Here is a 16473-nt window from a genome sequence, read left to right on the forward strand (position 1 = left end):
ACCTTCTTCCTGTTCGTCAAAATAACATGACCACCACGGAGCATGGTCACCTTTCCCTATATGTATATATTGGAAACTAAAAAAATATTCTTCTGTAAAATTACTTGCCCGACTTTAAAATATTTTACACAAATGGCCCTAGTGTGATCCTCTACATAGAGTGTTCAGATCATTCCAATTATTTTTAAACCATGGTTGCCAGAGGGAGTGGTCACTTTTCCTACATGTATATAGTGAAAACTTTAAAAAAAACTCTTCTTGTGTGAAACTGCGATTTTAAAACAAATAATTTGAACAATCTTGATAGATGGTTACACAAGGACCATTTATGTGAAATTTGATTCGTCATAAAACATGGCAAAGGGACATGTTCACATTTCCCTATATACATATAGTAGAAACTTAAAAAATCTTTTGTTTAAAACTGGTGGTCCGATTTTTAAATGATTTTACCAAAATAGTCCTTTCTGACATTAAACATGGCCGCCAAAAATGTTTCATGGGTGACCTTTTATGAAAGTTGTACAAATTATTCTGTTTCATCAAAAAACAGCAGCTGGGGTGGCTGGTCACTTTTCCCTATATGTATGTAGTGAAAAAAACCTTCTTGTTTGATATTGTCCTATCACTTCTTACACCAACTAGCCACACATCCCAAACATGCACATACACATTACCTGCCCATCTATATCTAGTAGAAACTTTTAAAATATTCTTGTCAGAAAACACTAGCATTATTTCAGTATAATTTTACAAACATTTTCCTTGCATAACCATCTAACTGTCCGTGCAGTCTGTGTAACTCAGGTGAGCGATCTGGAGCCGTCATGGCCCACTTGTTGTTATAAAGTTAAGAATTTCGCCATTCTTACTATTTCAAGATAAACTTCTATTTTTTTCGGTGATAATTCTTAAGTTTAGAAGTGAAATAAATAACCTCTTGTAGATTTATTAAATCTGAGACTGAACAAATTTAAAAAAAAGGCAATGTTATACTTATGGAAAGAGCTGAAACTTCCGTATGCGTTGACATTTAGTTAATATAAGCTATCCGTTTTTAGAAGTTTATTTCATCAAAACTTTTACTGATTCTTTACACTTTAATAAAATCTATAAAAAGATCCTTTGGAAGCACAAATAGAACGCAACACAGTGAAAAATATCAGACACGGTTTGATTAAATCCGTTAATGAAATATTATGAAGTAAGTGTTATCTAATGAAATGCTGTATATAACAACTCTATTGAAGAAGTTCGTGCATGTGTTTTGGTAATAAATACATGTATGTACAAAAATCAATCGATGTCAAAGTTTGAATATATATTTATATATATATATATATATGTCTGTATTATTTGCCCTGATGAGTAAATAAACGAAAACAGTAGGCAGTATGTAACTCATGTAATGTTATTTATTTTCTCTCTCTCTCTATATATATATATAAGATAGAGAGAATATAATTATACGAACTAAATTACCGCCACAATATACAAGACCAATAACGGCAAAGTGCCTAGCAGTACTAACGAGTACAAAACTAGCCCCAGCAAATCCACTAACCCAAAAAGATTAGTTTCAATGCTGTTTTATATAAACGCCCGAATTGTACTACACATTCGCACTGGTTCAACATTTGCATATATACTCAAATCTCTGTTTTCATTCTCACAAATCAGTGACATTTTAGTCTTTTTAACTGACTGGGACCAGAGAAGCTATATTTTCTCTCTCTAAAAGTTAACTGGATCTCGAGGATACACTGAATATATAGAGATAGTTTGCATTAAGGGATATAATTAAATTTAGAACAGTTGATTTTCCCATACGTGAATCCTTGTGCATGAATAAAATATAAAAAAGTTCAATATCAAGGGAAAAACAGCAGTAGACGTCTGAGTTTTTGTTTTGTTTTTTTCAATTATTTTATTTTTCACTGAAAGCGCTTTCAATTGTACATATCTTCAGGCAGTGGTATTTTGAAATAATACAATGACGTAACGTCATAACAAAAAATTAGGGAAACGTCGTAAAAAGACGATGCGGCAAACGCTCAAGAAAATTATGTTAAATGCATCTCAAGAATATCTTTGTGTACACACATAAAACTTCTGAAAGCAGGCAGAAACAGATACCGAACCATTCAAAATGGGGATATTAAACTTCAGCAAGTATAAACAATCGAGGATTCCTTCGATAAGAAGCAAAATCAACCCTCGCATCTATTTGCAAACGACCTTCTTCTTCCATGTGCAAAACTGAAAGGATCCAAAAGGAGATTAAATCGCAACAAGTAAATTAATATACCAACAAGACATAAGCTAAAACAGGCCCTTACAACAGGATAAGACCTCCTTCAGTAACAGGTTTTGAATGGTAATCATTAAAAACACATTAGTTGTTAAAACACATTTTTGCTCTATACAAAAGTTAAGAAATAAAAAATTGGATAATTCAATTACATGTAGTAATAGTTTAAAAATCAACTGTAAAAAGAAAGAATTACTCAAATAACCCACTAGTTATTTATGATATTTATGAAAAATGTGATATTAAGGCAAATATATAAATCTCATCAAAAATGAAAGGGAGATAATAAAATTTAAAAATACAACTGTATTTCAGGAAAATTTGAGCTAAAAAATCAAAAAGATCAAAGCAATGGTTGCATTAAAATTACACACAGTTAAAAACATTAACTTTTTTTAACAATTTATACCATTAGTTTTCTCAATTTTAAGGTAAGTGAGTAAGCATATAACCTTAGGACGGCCAGCACATATTTATGCAATCTCGCCAGGCATATGTATGTTTTTGACAACACAGAAAATGACGTCACTCGACCTTCAGCTATTCCCGGAAGTAAATAAAATGAAAGTAGAAATGCTAAACTTGAAAACGAAAGCCGCATTTTGATTCGTAGATAGTCAGGGGTCACGCGCAGGGGTCACCCCGTCTAAATGTATGCGCGTGGACTTCTTTTTTTTTTTTTTTTTTTGCTATTGGGGAGCCAATTTTCAGCACTTTATTATAAATTGAAATTACCTGGGCTTTAGTACAGCACGTCAGCTTTAAATCTATGAAAACATATTTGAGCTCTTGATAAACAGAAATCCCACAGGGGTCCGTAACGGACCAAGGGTACAGTGATAATTTTGGAACTTCATCAAATCGCTCAAAATGTCATTTTTGATGTTGTCTGAGAGTGTCAGTATATGCCTCAGATGTAAGATATAACCGTATTTGAGAGCTGCAGACCTAGACATTTCAGAAATATTTTCAAAATAAGTTTCGTGTAATAAATGTTGTTTCTGTGGAAGCGTGAAAGGGCCATCAGACGCTAATACGTTTTAGTACGTTACGGCTGCGGAAAGGATATGAAACGAAATTTCAAACAGCTTGTTAAAACCAACATTTGAGTTCAGCGTGCGGACTTAACAAGTGCAGAATAAACATGATTCCTATCAGAGTAAAATGCTATTTAGCTACGGTTTTATGCAGTTTTTTCTCTTCTCTGAAACTGTCACTATTGGTCATGTTCTTATATACTGAACAGCAAAAGAAACTATCCAGATGTATAACTGGTATATTTTCAAATAAAAAGTTAATTTTTCAAATTTGAATTGTTTCTTCGTACCAAGATTACCCTTGAAGATCTTCATGTGATATTTTTTTAAAAATCAATCAACCGTGAAGTCTGTAGTCCCACAATAGCCGTTTGAAAGGCTATATTATCTGCGCGTCAGTTGCATTGTAACATCCAAATTGGGTGCTCGCGTTATATTTGATTCAGTCTTGGGGTGCAACCAACGATATGTTTTAAACTTTATGCTTTTTTTCGAGTTAGCCAATTATCAATATTACCAATGACAAGGAAATTACACAAAAAAGTGTTAATTACAGGCGCAGATGAACTTCGTGCAAAACGGCTGTTGTGAGACTATTGACTTCACGGTTGGTTGATTTTTTAAAATTTTACACGTGAAGTTTTTCAAGTGTAATGTGATATGAAAAACACAAGTGATTTATAAATTAAAGTTTTTAAATAAAAAATACCCCAGTTTTAAAACTGGATAGTTTCTTTTGCTGTTCAGTGTATAAAGGGAATATATTAAACTTCCCACCAGAGCATTGATGGATATGTTTATTTACTTTCAGCATACATAGTTCTTCAGTGTTAGTTTGTTGTCTGTGTAGTGTTATTCGCCTGCACAGTTCATTCTTTATTTGACTGATGTTAAATTGTTGGTAATTCGCGCAGATAATAACATTTTGTAAATACAATTCATACTCTGTTTAACAGTAAACGTTTCACCATTTGAAAATTGAATCGAGTCTCCTTCTAACAAGTTGGGACACGTCTTACATCTGCTTCTGTTACGCTTGGTGGACTGACAACACCAAACAGAAAGTAACTACTCAGTGTTACATGTGAAGTAGTCCAAAATGTAGTTCCATGCTGTTGATGAAATTTTGTAAAATGAGTCATATGAGGATGTGGAAGTTATGGTTTTGGCTTAGTTTTATTGCTTATTGTATTGAAAAAAGATCTAGACCATTTTCATTGTGAATTTCCAGGTATTCATTAGTATTAGTTTTATTCTTTGAGAAAATGTCTGCATACGCGTAATTGCTAAACGGTTATTTTCATGGGAGCAGTTTTAGATGGTGATGTTTTTCAGAACAGATGAGTTTTCTTATATGTAACATAACTGTTATGTCTTTACAGGATTAAGAGAGAAGAGATTATTGTTTTATAATTTATTACTCATTGCTTAACAAGTTACAACTGCAGAGAGTATACTACATGGTTTAAGCATTATAAGCTAAGAACCTCCCAAAGGTGGGGTTAATAGATGTCTATTATAATTAAACATTATACATTGCAGTATCATACACAACACTTCTCCCCTTTTTAATTTGAAGCTTCTGCATCAAATTCATTAGAAGTAAACATTATCTTTAACATTTACACTAATCATACAGAATTGTGAATGAAATTTTATGAATGAAATATTTTCCCATGATTATTTATCTCTGTAAAATTCCTCACGAACGTGTTTTGTAGAAATTATCTGTAATAAAGTAAGTATGAGATAAAGTCCTGAAGAGAGTTATTTGTCCAAATTCCAGTCTTAATTAACCTCTATATTACCACATTAAATACTTGTTTTATCTAGTGGAGTAAACCTCTAAATCAAAACCATATCTATCTGGTGCTTTCCTGTTCTATTATTATTTAGATTTTCCGGGCTGTAAGTCGGATTATTTTGCGGCAATGATTTTGATAAATGCATACCAATTGCATGCGGCTGATCTATCGATCGCGGTTCAATCATTTCAGTTTTCCGCAAATGATTTGCATGTCTACGCCATTTTATTTTGTATCCTACATCTACCTTATACATTAGCGGACCTTCACGAGAAACTATAGTACCGCCAATCCATTTTCCTCTACCGCGGTAATCACGCGCTAGCACATTTTTACCAATTTCGAATTCTCGATATTTTCTGTCATCAGAAAAGGAAGACCTCATTTGCCTATCAGACACGTAAGTTTTTGTGTTAAGTTTGACAAGATCGAGCCTACACCTCAAAATTCTACCTAGAAATAACTTTGCAGGCGATTCATTTGTCGTACTGTGCTGTGTATTGCGATACCGTAACAGAAAACAACTAAGTTTCTGATTGAAATCTCCTGCTTCAAAATGCATAGCTCGTATACTTTGTTTGAAATGACCGACAAATCTTTCCGCGAGACCATTTGTACTCGGGTTGTACGGTGCAGACCTTAAATGCAAAATACTATTGTCTTTCATGAATTTTGCGAGAATATCTGAACAAAACTGTGTTCCATTGTCACTCACAATATTTGTAGGTAACCCATTTCTTGAAAATACCGTACGCAAAACCTCTATCGTTCTTTCGGCCGTAGTACTTTTCATTTCAATGTCTTCCGGCCATTTTGAATGTGCGTCGACCATAATAAGAAACATTCTTACTAAAAATGGTCCTGCAAAATCTACATGTACGCGCTCCCATGGAGAACTAGGCCATTCCCAGGAACTGCTGAAGGTGCCTTCTGCTGCTTTTGACAACCGACACAACTTTTAACAAGCAATTCTAGATCTTTGTCAATGCCAGGATACCATACATATCCTCTTGCAAGATCTTTCATTCTAACAATGCCAGGATGGCTAGCATGCAATAGATCTAAAATCTGTTTCCTTAACTTTGTAGGTATGACCACTCTTATTCCCCATAATAAACATCCACGGTGGATCGATAATTCACTTTTCCGATTCGCGTATGCGTTTAGCACTGAATCATTTTCATTCAAATTCCAACCGTTTTGCACTTGTTCATAAACACGTGACAAAATTTTGTCTCATCGCGTTTCTCGTGCAATTTGATCGCTAGTAACCGGTAATTGTTCTATTTGTGAAGTGTAAAATACATCTTCACCATCATTGCAATCTTCTTGTTGCGTACGCACGGGTAAACGTGACAATGCATCGACATTTGCGTTTTTCTTAGTACTCTTGTAATCAATATCATAATTAAAACCTGAGAGATACAAGGCATATCTCTAGATGCGTGCTGCGGTCGTTACTGCTATCTGTTTTTGTCGAGAAAAGATAGAAAGCAGAGCCTGGCAATCGACCATCAGTGTGAATTTTCTACCATACAGGTATATGTAGAATCTCTTCACAAAGTAATAAGTTGCCAAGGCCTCTCTATCGACCTGCGCATATTTCTGTTCAGTTTTTGACGCAAACGCGATCGGCATTTCTGAGCAGTCTGGCATTACATGCGAGAGTATTCCATTGATACCAACTGGTGAGGCATCAGTTCCCAATCGGACTGGCAAGTCCGAATTATAATGTGTGAGCACGGGCTCTTTTGTCAACAGAAGTTTTGAATTTTGAAATGCTCGCTCTTGTTTATCATTCCACTCGAACTTTCGATTTTTCTCGAGCAATTCATTCAACGGTTTGACGACCGTAGATATGTCAGGCAAAAATCTATGGTAGTACATGAGAAGACCAAGATAACTACGAAGAGAACATACGTTCGTAGGCCTGTGTGTGTCTAAAATAGCTCAAATTTTAGCTTGTGATTTCCATAACCCACTAACATCAATTACATGACCACAGTAGCTTATCCGGTCTTGAAAAAATGCACATTTGTCTTTGTTCACTCGTAATCCATACACTTCTAGTCTTGTTAACACCGGTAATGACCATGTCATCGAGAATGCACTGTACTCCATCAATTCCCTGGAGGATTTGTTCAATTGTTCTCTGCCATATTGACGGCGCTGAAGATATTCCGTAGACAAATCTACTATATGAATACAGTCCCTTATGCGTATTTATTGTTAGAAGCTTTTTGCTTTCGTCGTCGTTTTCCAGATGGAGATAGGCGTGTCTTAAATCCAGTTTCGTAAATTTTTGCCCTGACGATAAATTTGCGAAAATATCTTCAATTCTTGGGAGTGGATATTTGCCTACTTTAAGCGCTTGGTTTACAGTAACCTTAAAGTCACCACATATTCTCACGTTTCCGTTTGGTTTTACTACAGGAACAATTGGGGTTGCCGAGTCACTGTTATTCACTTTCGAAATAATTTCCTGTTGTTCGAGATTTTCAAGTTCTTTCTCGATTTTCGGCTTCAGTGAGTATGGAACTGGTCTTGCTTTGACGAACTTTGGAGTTGTACTTTCTTTGCATGCCCTTGACTTTTCCGATGCCCTCGGAAAATACTGAGCAATGTGTCGATCTAGTATTTCCTCCAAGCGACTCTTTAATTTATTATTGTCAATTGTATTTACCTGTAAAATGTTCTTCCAGTCAAGCTGGATTTGCTGTAACCAGTCTCTTCCGAATAAAGCTGGCCCTTTTTCATTTATGACACAAGTCCGCAAAATTTTAGATTGGTCATTTACCTTGACACGTACTAATTTTGTCCCTGCTTGTATGATTTCTTCACCTGAATACGTTCTTAATATTGACGTTGGTCGGTCCAATTCCTTATTTCCAAACAATTTTTGGAATTCCTCTTTGGATATCAATGTATCAGCAGAGCCAGTGTCAAGTTCCATTTTTACAATAATATTGTCAATTTCCGGCGTAATCCAAATTTTGTTTGACGAACGACAGCGTACCGAATTAACATAGTTGATGTCATATTCCTCATCACTTACTGACTTCACTTTGTTTGATTTAAATACTTTATTCAAATGTCCCGTTTTCTTACAGATGTGGCACTTTTTGTTCTTAAAGAAACATTTGTTTGCCTGGTGGATTGTTTTACCACAATGTTTACAGGGATCGAACAAAGGTGAAGTCTGTTTCGGTTTTTCGGGCTTTTTTGTCTGCACCGGAAATCTGGCAGTCTTGTGCACTTGTTCTGCCGATGTTCGTAATTCTGACGCATCTCTCGCTGCCGTTTCCATAGCTACCGCTTCTTCGATGGCTTTTTGTAATGTCAAGTCTGTTTTCGACAACAGCCGTTTTTGAATATTTTCTTCCCTCAGATCGCACACAAATCTGTCCCTCAATGTATCATTTAGCGTATCACCAAAATCACAGTGCTCTGATAACTTCCGTAAAACAGCTATGTAATCATGCACACTTTCACTTGTACCCTGATTTCTTTTATGAAATCTAAATCTCTTGGCGATAACTAACGGTTTGGGTGCCAAATGTTCCTTTAACAACGTTGTAAATTCATCATACGACTTGTCTGCTGCTTTCACCGGCGAACATAAGTTTCGTAATAAACTATGTCTTTCCACCGATCAATGTAAGAAGGGCAGAAACTCGTTTTTCGTCTTCGATGTCATTCACCGAAAAGCATTGTACAAGTCTCTCCTCGTACGAAATCCACGAATCTATGTTTTCATCATATGGCTCAATTTTTCCAATATATCCAGCCATCTTTATCAATCATTAATTTAGGATTTAAATGTAAATTCCACTTATCCTCGTCGCCACTTTGTTATGTCTTTACAGGATTAAGAGAAGAGATTATTGTTTTATAGTTTATTACTCATTGCTTAACAAGTTACAAATGCAGAGAGTATACTACATGGTTTAAGCATTATAAGCTAAGAACCTCCCAAAGGTGGGGTTAATAGATGTCTATTATAATTAAACATTATACATTGCAGTATCATACGCAACAATAACATGTCAATATTTTTCTATTTTTGATAAGAAGACATGTCATACTAAATGACCATATATGGTTTTCATATCGTTGAAATGCTCTAAAGTACTGAAAATGAGGTCTCAATATTTCATTGTTTATATGAAATAAAGAAGGAACTGAATTGGTAGTACATGTAGTACGTAACCTGTTTACAGTCGCGATATTTTCCACCATATCAAATTTCGATTTAGATAAAATGCATTTCAAGTTTTTAGGTTGACTTTTACAATTTATTATTCTTTTCTGTTGTAAAACACTTTTCATACGGTCGCTGTTCTGTAGCATTTCTTTACATGAGTGTAGTGCTGGTGACATGTTCTTTTGACGTGGATTAAAAAGTGTTACTTACTTCCAGACTTTTTAATAAGGATATCTAAAAACGTCATGATAGCATCATCTTCACTGCATGTGAACTGTATACTTGTATGTAACTTATTTAGTTCTTGTAGGAATTCTAATGCGTTGATTTTCTTGTTCGGAAGTAGGAAATCGCGTGTACAGAGGGATATTCTTGAGATGCATTTAACATAATTTTCTTGAGCGTTCATGTGAAGTTTGCCGCAACGTCTTTTTACGAAGTTTCCCGTTGTTTTTGTTATGTCGAATCTCAAACCTTTTGTGCCTGCTCTCGCACTTCCTGTCTTGCATGAAGTTGTTTTCATACACGTGATACCCCAACATACTATCAAACCACCATATTTCATCAGTTTGACTGGTTGAAACATCATCTCGTCAGTAACCATTTAAGTATCGAAGTTCCATTTAAAATGAACAGACTCAATTAAACTTAGTCTAGCCTTTTGATATTTTGCTTGACTGCGTTCTGTACATACAAGGGATCTTCTCAATATTCATTATTTCGTTAGATTTGCCTAATTCATACTATTACCACAAATAATCAACCTTTTTGATATATTACTACATTTGTTAGTTTTTCTGGTTGAAGAACATCTAAATGGCAAATGTTCAGTGTCGAGATACTTATTTCGTTTTCAAATGCAATCATGCAGGGTGAGCCTGTCTGATCAGAAAATTGTTACCATTCGATTATTTAGTTTCAGTTAAAACATATCTTAAATGGAAAAAGAATAGTGTAAACAAATCTTGAAATAAGAGGCAAAACACAAATGATGCACTGAATTTTATGAACGAAATGATAAATGTTTTGCATTAATAGGTTTGATGATAGTTCTTAAACATAAAATATGATAAAATAATGCCTGACTAATAGATAATATTAGTTAAAAGAATGATTACCACCATAACTTTATCAAAACTAATAAAATACAGAAAAGTAAGAAAAGTGACAAGGGAATGTATACTTTATTCTCTGTACCACTTGAGGCATAGACATCTTCATATTATAACATTATGTCTTTTTTTACACTGATAAATGTTAATGTACTAAAGATCCTTTAGAAACATAGAACGCAACCAAGCAACATAATAGCACACTCGGTTTGAATGAGTCTGTTCATGAGAGGTACCGAAACGTGCACTACCCCACACGCCCCTAAACATCGGCTTAAGCGGAATTCTTTTATAGTATATATGAATGTCCTCCATGGTAACAAAGGACCGGAAACAACAAAAAGGAAATAAAAGCAGATCAAACATAAGTTATACGTTTAACACTAGTTAAAGATCTGTTCTGTTTTTTATGTACACGTACTATGTGCATATATGATGTGACCAGTCTTTCAAACTGTTTCTTTTAAATGATCCTACTTAACCATCTCTGGGTGGACATAATGACATAAAATATGATTTTATAAAAAGATTTACACATTTTGTAACTATTGAAATCCTATTTCTTTGGGTGCTGACGAAGCACACCATACATGTAAATGTTGCATACAAACAAAGATGTATTTTTAAGATTATTTCTTTCATTATTTATTGATTGTTAAGATATGTGTCCTGTACCAATTTTATCATACAAATTGGGGCAATTTGCATGGAAAACGATATAATATTTTCTTTTGCACAGTATCTTAGAGGATCCCATCGATGTTTACAGATAAAATGCTGGAACACGGTCATTTGTATAATTAGGAATATGCGAAAAAGCTACTTATGCTGTAGTTACACGGAAATAGCTTAAGAGAGTTTTTTCTTTCTAAAGCTTGAGTGAAATATTGTTTCGCATAAGAACGAAAACCTCGGGTTATTCTACGATAAATCAAACTTCGGAACTTGTTAATATTTCGATTCTAACACGACATACTTTAAACAACAGTGTTAGAAAAAATGGTAACTACTTTTTACGACATGAACGCACCCGGATTTGGCTGGTGAAATTTCTTCCATGTATTCGCCCCATTGCTTAAGGATTGCAGCTAATATTGTGTAACATGGCCATCAAACCTTTTGTAACGTTTCAGTGCCACACAAATCCCGTCGGTGAAAAGCTAGCTCATCACCAAAGGTGATTTATTGTGCATATATACCGTCATTTTACTCCAATGACAATTGACAGGTTTACAAATTTGCATATTAATGGAATTACTTCCCTTTATGCATTCAGTAATCGTTACATTACTTTCCCCTCCGAGAAATCTCGTCCCGAGATTTGGCCTAGGAAATTCATGGGTAAGGCAACTCCAGTCCGGCAGTTGACTTCATCCCACCGCTGCCACCATTTGTAACGTTTCAGTGCCACACAAATCCCGTCGGTGAAAAGCTAGCTCATCACCAAAGGTGATTTATTGAGCATATATACCGTCATTTTACTCCAATGACAATTGACAGGTTTACAAATTTGCATATTAATGGAATTACTTCCCTTTATGCATTCAGTAATCGTTATACTTTTATCAATTACCCTTCAGTCCTCAAAACCACGGCGAATCTCGCAGATTGTTCCCTAGACTGGCATCATTCGTTAGAGTCATGAAATGTAAAACTCTTGGCCATAAAATCAATCCTCTCTGATACCACTTTCTCAAAAAAAAATTACAATATCTCTTGCCGCTGTCTCTAACGTGTTGAGATAAGCCTAGAGAGAAATTTTTTTTTTCCGAGAAAATATCAGTGTCAGTATGAAGAAATTAATATTATTACAGATTATTTGATCTCAACAGACTTTGTAAGTCTAATTGTTCCCGTACGCAACAGATTAGTTGTTTGTGCCATTTTGCAGCCGTACTTTGTTGTTGTTGTTGTTGTACGCGGATACCACGATTTTTACATTAGTATTTACAAAAGTCACGTGACTTTCATTCATAAAAAGAATTGTACGCGTGGGGTTGGTCGTATATGGAACAGCTAAAACACTCCTTTGCACGCGCATGGGTTATTGCAAAATAACCGTGAATTGATTTTCTTCTATGTGTAAAGTGTATGTAGGTGTTTTGCTGGTCGTGTTAGAAAATGAGATATCTTATATATCTATGCGAAATTCATTTAAGATCACTGTCTTCTTTCCCAAAACATACACGATCATTCCCTTTAAAAACACATTCCCCAAAAAGTGTACTATGAATCATCTTAGCTTTTTATCCTCAATGCAAAGTTTATATTCAAATATTTTTGTAGCCTGAAATGCATTTGCAATGTCATTTTATAATCAATACATAGATAAACGCAACATTTTGTATCAATAATAAACAAGAAGTGCGTTTTTGAAGTAAACTTGTTAAAAATTACTTTTGATCTTTGACCTGTCTTTGACATTGAAATGACTCCTAGGATATGATAGTTCCCAAATATTTCCGCAGTTGTCTCATATATAAAGATTAAAATAGCTGTCAAGCATTAACACACTTTGTCATCAGAGGTAACCTTTTCAGATCTATAGATAGGCAGAGTACAATATATATGTCACTGAGGATAGAAGTATTTTTTTCTTGATACTTTTATTAATCCTATTAATAGAATAATTGAAAGCACTGAGACATAATATTTAAGGTCGTGCGACTGCACGGCGAAACAATTCATTTGTGAACGCTCATTTGACCTTTGACCACCACATTATATATTTCAACGAGAAATTGCAGAAAGCGACATCTTCTTCCATCTACTTTTATACTAATATACGAACATTAACAATGAATACCATCAGAACCACATTTTCTTTAGATATCGGTATACTGTAAAGACCTATTTCACGATAATTGAAAGAAACCAGTTTCAGCAAATCAAAAAGTACAGGTCCCTTTTCAGCTCACCTGAACTTTATTCAAGATGAGCTGTTAGTATATTAAGTGGATGGTCCGGCGTCCATTGTCCGTTGTCCATCGTCCTGCTTCCTGCGTCCGTTGTCAGTGCTGTTATTTAAACATATTCTCCTCTTAAACTGCTAGTCAGAATTGCCCCGAACATAGTCAGTATCATCTTGGCGTGGACGTCTATCAAATTTGTTCATATTGATCACCATAGCTGCTTTTAGGGGATGCCAGACGTAAAAATAAAAACACCTTAAAACGTCTTCTTTTCATGAATGCTAGATGGAACTTCATTTAATTTGGTCAGTAGCATCATTATAAGGTTATCTTCCAAGTTTGTTCAAATTGGGGCGATTGGCCCCTTTTAGGGCCTGCTAGAGCTAAGAATGGAAATGCCTATAAACGATTTTTCCTTATGAACTTGATGGGTCTTCATCTAACCTGATTTGTAGCATAATTATAATGTCCTTAACCAACTTTCTTCATTTGGGGGCATTTGACCCCTGTAAGGGGCTGCTAAAGTTAAAAATAGAAATAGCGTCTTCTCGTGAACTGCTTGATGGACCTTCATCAGACCAGGTCTGGAGTATCATTATAAGATTCTCTTTCTTTTTTATTTTCAAATGGGGGCACTTGGCCCTTTCTTCTCGTGAACCGCTTGATAGATTTTCATCAAACTTCGTCTGTAACATCATTAAAAGGTCTTATGGCAGATGTGTTCAAATGGGGGTACCTGGCCCCAGAGCCAAAATAGAGATACTTTCAAACAACTTCTTTTAATGAAGCGCTTGATGAATATTCGTCAAACTTCGTCTGTAGTGTCATTGTAGGTCTCCTCCCAATTTTGTAAAAAGGAGATGCTTGCCCCTTTTAAGGGCCACTAGAGTTAAAATAAAAAATACCTTAAAATGACTTCTGATCATGAACTGCCTGATGGATCTTCTTTAAACTTGGTTTAAAGTATCATTGTAAATTCCTCTACCAAATTTGTTCAGTGGTGGTGTTTTGCCCTTTTAGGGGACGCTAAATTTGAAAATAGAAGCCTTTAATTGATTTATTCTCATGAACTCCTGTCTGGATTTTTATTAAACTTGACCTGTTACATCCTTGTAAGGTCCTCTCTCAAATTTTATGTTTCAAATGGGGGCACATTAGAATACATTTAAACAGCTACTCATGAACTGTTTGATGGAGCTTCATCAAACTTGGTCTATAGCATCATTATAAAGTCCTCGTTAATATTGTTACAAATGGAGGTACTTGGCCCCTTTAAGATGCCACTAGAGCTAGTAATAGAAATACTTTTAAATGATTTCTTCTCATGAACCACTTCATGGATCCTCATGAACCTTATTCTTAAGTATCAGTGTAAAGTCCTCGCTCACTTTTTTCAACAATTGGGGCATAAGTATGTTATTAAAAGAAAAACCATGCAAGGTCCTCTCTCAGTTGTTTCAGATGGGAGCGCTTGTCCTCTTTTAAGGGTCGCTAGATGTAAACACAGAAAAATCGTCATACAACTGATTCTCATTCGCTTGACGGTCTCTAGAGTGTTAACAAGTTTTTTTCCTATTATTTGAACTGGTGTCCTAGCTTTTGACCCCAGATAAACCGGTTTTTAACTTAACCTTAAGTTTGACTGATTTCTGCAGCTGCCATATAAAACAAATATATTGGTTTTGCTTCATTGAACTGCAATAATATAAAATACAGCAGCAATGAAGTGAGTTCAAATAGTCCTCATATTGCCTTTTATTTCTAAGCGCTTGACCTGACATGAAAGTGACCTCTGGCTGGAAAATTGTTTTGTAACAGCACAGATAGGTGGCTACATAGAAACCTGTACTAAAATAGAGAAAAGTGGAAACTTCACAGGTTGCTCAACACGACAAAAACGAAAATGTGGCTAAAACATGAAGTGGAGCGGATTTTATTTGTGTAATAGGTCATAAAGGCAAACACTAAAACCTGAAATGAACTGGAATTGAGTTTATTATATAAAGCTTTTAATGAGTCAGATGCCTCTCTGATTTTTGTTGATGGAAAATGTCTTTTTATTCTGCACTAAGGAATTATTGGTATATAATTTCCATGTCTATTCAAGATGTTTTCTTGTTTTGCTACATTGTTTTCATGCTATAAAAATATTATACCAGTGATAAAAGGGTGTCTTTTTGACATATTTCTTAAGTGGCATCTTCAACGCTACTAAACTTATAAGTCTTGATTTCTTGTCTTGGTCAAATCTTTGAGCATTCATTCACCTTTTTAATAAACACAACTTTTACCATTCATGATTCAGTGTGTCATACATGTTTTCAAGGTCAAATTGACAGTTTCAGATGAGCGACTTACCCACTTTGGACCTCTTGTTTAACCATATTTATGTGTGTTTGTTTAAAATATTTCAGATGGACCCAATACAGCAAATATCAATGTGAGGTCACCATACTATACAACTGAAGGAGATACAAATATACATATAGAATGTTCTGCTGACTGTTATCCTGCATGTTCCTATGCATGGACAAATCTTACAAGTGGTTCAAGAACTAGTGTGAATGATATCTTATCCTTTGGTACAGTGGATAGATATATGACTGGTGATTACAAATGCACATCCAGCAATGCAGCAGCTGAATATACACGATCTTCAGAGGCAAATATCACTATCATTGTAAGATGTAAGTGAGCTTTTACTTCCTCTTTATAAAATGTTTAATATTCTTTGGTATTTTTCAAGCAAGTATACTTTCACACTTGGTGATTGATTTTAAAAGTTTCGCTGGAAGCTAACAAGAGGACCGGTGGCGCCCCTAGCCTAGAAAGGATGTGGTTCTCTCCGCAGTGAATATAGAACTTTATTCGATTGCTGAAAATTATTCATCACCCAAAAATCATGCAAGAAAGATAAAACGTTGAACAGAAAATAAAAAGCATGGTCTAATAAGCCTAAAGCCAGAACAAGAACGCAGCGAATAGGAAATACGTCACCGTGAAACCGACTTCCCTTAAATTTTTCAAAGTATGATATTCGCTGTAACAGGTATGATGACACTAAATGTAAACTTGTTCACAGTGAAGAGGTT

General features: G+C 35.0%; 1 protein-coding gene across 1 annotated transcript in view; it reads left to right on the forward strand.

Annotated features, from left to right (window-relative positions):
- Nucleotides 1-16068, forward strand: part of LOC128554309 (carcinoembryonic antigen-related cell adhesion molecule 5-like) — a gene marked incomplete at its 3' end in the record, with an annotated part of 50240 nt that extends 34172 nt beyond the window's left edge. Inside the window, exon 6 of the mRNA XM_053535569.1 lies at nucleotides 15796-16068. Coding sequence (XP_053391544.1) covers nucleotides 15796-16068 — 273 coding nt within the window. The remainder of the gene's footprint in view (nucleotides 1-15795) is intronic.
- Nucleotides 16069-16473: the final 405 nt, after the last annotated feature.

The sequence above is a fragment of the Mercenaria mercenaria genome, unplaced genomic scaffold (assembly GCF_021730395.1).
Source record: "Mercenaria mercenaria strain notata unplaced genomic scaffold, MADL_Memer_1 contig_4926, whole genome shotgun sequence".
Taxonomy (NCBI): domain Eukaryota; kingdom Metazoa; phylum Mollusca; class Bivalvia; order Venerida; family Veneridae; genus Mercenaria; species Mercenaria mercenaria.